The 6,763-nt window shown below is 26.5% G+C and overlaps 1 protein-coding gene across 16 annotated transcripts; it reads right to left on the bottom strand.

The window, feature by feature from the left end:
• Window positions 1-2,907: 2,907 nt before the first annotated feature.
• On the bottom strand, window positions 2,908-6,036 carry LOC114183286 (calcium-dependent protein kinase 32-like). 16 transcript variants are annotated; one of them, XR_003604331.1, is made up of 11 exons: window positions 5,703-6,036; window positions 5,452-5,591; window positions 5,208-5,354; window positions 4,912-5,028; window positions 4,679-4,761; window positions 4,189-4,369; window positions 3,977-4,113; window positions 3,655-3,776; window positions 3,365-3,516; window positions 3,233-3,276; window positions 3,038-3,128 (listed from the first exon to the last, which is right to left on the bottom strand). XR_003604331.1 is itself a non-coding variant. In XM_028070248.1 (9 exons), exons 4-9 carry the CDS (start codon window positions 4,929-4,931, stop codon window positions 3,012-3,014), a joined length of 456 nt encoding a protein of 151 aa, XP_027926049.1. In that variant the 5' UTR covers window positions 4,932-5,028; window positions 5,208-5,354; window positions 5,452-5,591; window positions 5,703-6,036; the 3' UTR covers window positions 2,908-3,011. The 16 variants fall into 16 exon arrangements, 7 of the variants coding, with proteins under 7 accessions (XP_027926049.1, XP_027926048.1, XP_027926054.1 ...); XR_003604329.1 differs by lacking the exon at window positions 3,977-4,113; XR_003604332.1 differs by lacking the exon at window positions 3,977-4,113 and having other exon boundaries at window positions 4,189-4,311.
• Window positions 6,037-6,763: the final 727 nt, after the last annotated feature.

The following is a 6,763-nucleotide window of genomic DNA, read 5'->3' as shown; positions in this document are numbered from 1 at the left end:
ATTAATAAAATAAACTAATTGATAAAAAATTTTTAGAAATTAATCATGCAACTGTTAATTATAAATGTATAAATTTAAAGGATTTCAAAACGTATGGAATAAAAAAAATCCACTCATAATTAAAAATTAAAAATAATTAATAGAATTAATTAGTGAGTTAATGAAAAGATTTAAAAAATAATCATAATTAATTGTATAAATCAATTTGATTGTATAAATCAATCCTATGTTTTACATATGAGCACAATTAATTACTAAATTTAGTATTATAGTATAAATAATAAAATCTTGTTACATTAACTAACTACTGTTATTATATGTTATAATTTGGTTTTATTAGTTTTATAATTTTTCTATATTGAATTAACATAATTAATATTATATTTAAATAAATTATTTATTTAAATAATTATGTTTAAGTGTTATAATTATGTATATAATATTTAAATAAAGAATTTGATAATACAAAAATTATATAATTAATTATATTATTTTTATAACAAATTAACTAAAAATAAATTGTATAGAACTAAAGCAATACGCATAACTTATATAAGTGGAAATGCAACCCGTTAGTAAATTTTAACTTTCATCATTCATTTATACGATAAAGTCATCATTTATTCTTTTGGTAAGTTAACCATTTGTTTATAATTTTAAAATATAAATTATGTATAGTTTTAACTAATTAAAATATTAATAAAAGAGAGGTTATAATATAAAAAATTTAATAATTATTTATATTTTTAGCAAACTAAAATATAAGTTTTAGAATTTATTATTATTAAGAACAAAAACTATAGATCGAATAATTAATGTTTTATAAATAATAATATTATAGTTCTTTAGTATATATTTGTTTTCTAAATTCAATAAGTTTAATATTGTGTTAGATGTAATAACAACGTATAAGATGCATAAAATGTAGATATATTTTACATTATAAATCCTGTACAAAATAAATACAAAAATAAAATTAATGTTAAAATTTGTTAACAAAAAACATAAATTTAAAGTAATATTTAAAGTGAATTGGTGATATGAAATTATAAAAAATGTGAAACTAAATATAAATTATTATAATTAAAAGTAATATATATATATATATATATATATAATAATGTATTATGAATCTCGTATAAATAAATATTGATTCCAGATTTGTTGAGTAGTAATTAAAGAAATAATTTAAAATAAAATATATTTGAAAAATTCACTCATAATTAAAAATTAAAAATAATTAATAGAATTAAGGTATAAATACACATTTGGTACCCAAACTTTTTCGGAAAGTTCAGTTTGGTACCCAAACTTTAGGAATGTTCAATTTGGTACCCCAATTTTCTAAAGAGATTCAATTTGGTCATCTCCGTTAAGTTGGAGTTAACACCGTGTCCGTACAGGACACTGTCAAGCCATTAAATTTTTATTTTTAAATTTTTTTTTTCAAAAAAATTATTTTTTTTTCAAAAAATTTAAAAATTGCCACGTGTCAGTTTATCATCGTGCCACGTGGCAGCTTACGATCATGACATGTGGCAGTGTAATAGTTGTTTTCAATTTAGTACCCTAATTTAAATTTTTGGTTCAATTTAGTACCCAAATTTTTAAAAATGATTCAATTTCGTCCTTTCCTATTTGAGACCAAATTAGTAAATAAGCTTAATTATAACTTATATAAACATGTTAAAATAATTGTTTTGAATTTATACATCAAATCACTACACCTAAATATTCAAATTATTTTATTTTTTACAAGTGTAAAAAATTTCATGTATAAAAAATTACAAAGGTTAAAATGTAAAAAATAAAATAATTTAAGTATTTAGGTGAAATGATTTGATGTATATATTAGAAAAAGTTATTCTAACATGTATATATAGGTTGTAATTAAGCTTATTTACTAATTTGGTCTCAAATGGAAGATGACGAAATTGGATGATTTTAAAAAATTGGGGTACTAAATTGAACCAAAAATTTAAATTGGGGTACTAAATTGAAAACAGCTATTAAACTGCCACGTGTCATGATTGTAAGCTGCCACGTGGCACGATGATAAACTGACACGTGGCAGTTTTTAAATTTTTTGAAAAAAAATTAATTTTTTTGAAAAAAAAAATTAAAAAAAATAAAAATTTCATGGCTTGACACGTGTCCTGTACAGACACGGTGTTAACTCCAACTTAACGGAGAGGACCAAATTGAATCTCTTTAGAAAATTGGGGTACCAAATTGAACATTCCTAAAGTTCGGATACCAAACTGAACTTTCCGAAAAAGTTTGGGTACCAAATGTGTATTTATACCTAGAATTAATTAGTCAGCTAATAACAAGATTTAAAAAATAATTATGATTGATTGTATGAATCAATCCTATGTTTTACATATGAGCACAATTAATTACTAAATTTAGTATTAGTATAAATAATAAAATCTTTGTTACATTAACTAGTGTTATTATATGTTATGATTTGGTTTTATTAGTTTTATAATTTTTCTATATTGAATTAACATAATTAATATTATATTTAAATAAATTATTTATTTAAATAATTATGTTTAAGTGTTATAATTATGTATATAATATTTAAATAAAGAATTTGATAATAAAAAATTTAAATAATTAATTATATTATTTTTATAACAAATTAACTAAAAATAAATTGTATAGAACTAAAGTAATACGCATAACTTATATAAGTGGTAATGCAACCCATTTGTAAATTTTAACTTTTATCATTGATTTATATGATAAAGTCATCATTTATTCTTTTGGTAAGTTAACCATTTGTTTACAATTTTAAAATTTAGATTTCAATTTTATTTATTAAGAAAAAAAAATTATCACTATAAAATTTTTACTTTTTAGAGACAGTTGTGAATAAATATGGTAATTAAATCACTTCATATCAATATATCTTTTATTTCTTCATGGACATATAATTACACTAACTATAAATTTGGTAAAATCGTGTCAATCAAAACATAGAACATTAAAAAACATATCAAGTATCAGTTAACTAATACTATATATACATCTGAAACATATTTCACCTCCTTTATGATAAACTTATTTCTCATAAGTTCTATCTGCCTCACGTCACAAACTCCATGTCTCACAGATGGTTCCTAAATCATTCATTCCATAACATATCATCATTTGCATATGATGATAAAAAATAATTAATAAGATGAAACAACATAGTAATATAGTTCGTGAGATTGATATATACCTCTTGGGCAGCATCTCGAAGCTTGTTTCTGTTCTCTTCCTTAACTGTAGTAACAATCAAATCATGCAATCTTTAGCTTGATCTTTAAGTTTTAGGAGTTGATTAATGAATGAATGCAAAATATTATTTTACCTGCTGGAACAATTCTTACTAAAGAATCCTCTTGAACAGTCATGACCATGAGTTCTGTATAATAAGGACAAATTGGAAGAATACAATTTCATTCTACTCATTCCACCATAACTTCTATTCCATCATTGAATACCCAAATATCGAAAGCTTTACTACATTTCCACTCATGAAAATCAGAACGATGGCAATAAAAAACATGGAGCAGGTTAGCATTCAAGCAAACAATGGGTGTAATTTAAAATATATTAGCAAAAAACTGCAGAATTTTATAGATAATTGAAAAAACATACCATTTCTCACAAGACCCGAACCTAGCTGTCCACGCTTGTCCCATCCAAAGGCCAAGGAATTTCTATCCTCCGTAACAACCACTGTATGCCTCCTCCATGCTCCAGCTTTGAAAATTTTGTACCTTCGTTGACAGAATAAACTACAGATCATACAAAATTAAACCTTACATAGAGTAGGGTTTATAGATAAACAGATGTTAAACTAAATGGTCGTATTTATTAAAGCTAGAGAGAATGTCTTTTTTCCATTAGTCACATTCATTACACTAAAATATGCATCAACCATAACAGCAATATAAATCAACTGAAGTGCATTCTTTACAGAATAATTGACAGTTCCAGTTGAAAGATGTGTGCTCTTCTTTGATGAAGGAGAGTTTGGAACTGTGACAATGTTTTCATCAGATCCAACCACAGCCTTAGGTGCTATAGTTGGAGCAAGTGCTTTGCCATCATAACCTTCAACATGAACATGAAGTTTCATTCCTCCAAGACAATACAACTTGTTTCCACTTACAAAATATCTCTACCCACCTTTTCTCAATGGCACCGTTGTGTTAACATTCTCATATGTTGCCAAAACATTGATCGTGTTACATGTCTCAAAGTTTTCTTTTGTAACTTCATTCACACTTTGGCCTAATGAATACCGAAAAACTACAAAAATCAAATAAAGTTATCAATTTGGTGAATATTTCAGCTCCTTAAGAAGTATCTGCATAAGTTGAATATATCATTATATTAGTATATCAACATATCGGAATATGATATAGCTATTATATAACTAATAAGGGTGCATTTGTGTAAATAATTCAAATAAATAAGCTTTGGTTATATGAAATTTAAATATGAAGCTCTTTCTAATTTTCTTTCGAGTTGAGAGAAGTGTTAAGTACTTACTAAAAACATCTCCTACTTTGAATCTAGTAACATTGATATTCACAACAAAAAGTGAAGTTGGTTGGATAATTTGAATACAAAAATAAATAGGTTCACAATTTGTCCTATAATACAACATATCTACCTATTTCCACTGAAGTCAAAGCGGAAAGAACTGAATCCTGCATTCTCTAGAGCAGAAGCAAGATTTATCATGATATTGTCTTCCTGCACATAGAAAAATCTTTAAACAATGAAAAAAATTAATCAAGATATTTAATGTGTAAACATAATGAAATGAGATGTCATATTGATTTTTAATAGTATTTACATAATGAAAAAAATTGAGCTCACAATTTATTAAAAGGGAAAATTCACCTTGGTGGGTTGAAGACCATGGCATAGGATGACAATCTTTTGAGGTTCCAAACTCATGAAGAATGCCAACCAGTTTACTGGCATTCTTTTTAGTTATTATAACTTGTTGTTGCCGAACTGAAAAAAGTAATTCAACAGTTATACATCATTTTCTTTTCTCTTTATTATAAAGTATGATCATATCATAGTACACGATAAACAATGGTTGCATAAACTCCTCAATAACTTAAAAATGTAGAATTTAAGATCACAGATTCTGAAAAGCTAAAAAACAACATGCGTAAGATAAAGCTAACCTGCACAAAATGGTGGAACACCACAAAGTAAGATGTATAAAATTACTCCAACACTCCAGATATCTACTTCTAGCCTATAATTCCGCTTCAATACCTCAGAGGGAGCCATGTAATATGGACTTCCAACTATCTCATTAAATCTTTCCCCTGAAAAAAAGGCAAAGTTTTAAGCATCGTTATGCGCAACATTGCAACAATACAAATAAAATCATTAACCAATGTACCATCCAACTAAAAGTATTACCTGGTTTAAAGAACACTAACAACCCAAAATCTATAGTCTTCAAAGTTGTAGTTTTTGCAAATAGAAAGTTTTCCGGCTTAAGATCCCGATGCATCATGCCATGCTTGTGGCACATCTCAAACGTAACATCAAACAAACCTCTAATATCACAAGTATCACAAAGAATCAGACAAGACTTGTATTGTGATTCATAAAAAAAAAACCTTGTTGGATCCAAAAACTTCGAAAATGAAAAAACTAATGGTACGCACCAACTTGATAGTCGATAGTCTTCACATCAATTAGGGCATCAAAATAGTTTTGAAGGGAATCAAACCCAAGATAAAACCATACATCATCAAAGGAGAAGTATCAAAGTTAAACAGAAAACAAAAACAATCAAAACATCTAAAAAAATCATAAGAATAAATATTACCGATAAAGGCCGAAGAGAAAACAAACATAAAAGAAGGATCATATTCCCAGGGTTTTAGAAAGACACAAAAAGGAGATAAGACCATTAACCGTGTGAAGGCATTTTTGGACTTCAAATACAGAAAACAGACAACCTGGAAACGTTTTCAGCTACATTTTTCCTGCTTGAGGATTGTGTGCTGCAAAGACCAATTTGCCAGTAAAAAAGCTGATTCCCAAAACAAAAGCAGGGGTAGGTTGGTAAACATAACAACAATGAAATGACAAAAAAAACACATTTCTGGACAGCTATCACGATTTTAAATATGGGTATTTGGATAATATCTCTAGTAGTTTGTTTTCTTAGTATTTAAATAGATTTAAGTAGATAATTCCTAAATCATGATCAACCACATGCTTGATCTTCCAAATAACTTTTTTTAACTATTTTATTAATGATTAATCTCAAAATAAATTATGCACATTTATGAAAAGGTTAAATTTTAAAATTCAAATTTAAGCACTTACTGAAGAAGAGAAAGAGATTTGAGACTTTAAGATAATACAAGTCTACGATTGAATTTATTTTCATGATAACCGAAATCAATTTTTATTGTTTTAACTCATTCTTTTTTATATACTTATCTTTAGTAGTGTTTTACATATTTTTTATTTCATATAAAAATTTATAGATAACAATACTAATCTCAAAGTGAAAAATGCATGGTATAAACACTTTATTTATAGGGGAGGTGTGTCATAAAGATGACCTAAAGATATGAACTTGGAAACCTTGGAGAAGAAGTCACAAATCCTTTCCAATAGGAGAGTGCCATGTGGTACTCAAAGAGGTGGAAAATCCTCTCCAATCCTAGAGTGTCTTGGGGCCACTCAAAGAAGTGGAAAATCCACTCCAATC

This window comes from Vigna unguiculata, chromosome 5 (genome assembly GCF_004118075.2).
Source record: "Vigna unguiculata cultivar IT97K-499-35 chromosome 5, ASM411807v1, whole genome shotgun sequence".
In the NCBI taxonomy this organism is placed as follows: Eukaryota; Viridiplantae; Streptophyta; class Magnoliopsida; order Fabales; family Fabaceae; genus Vigna; species Vigna unguiculata.
This window is presented reverse-complemented; position numbering and strand designations above follow the sequence as displayed.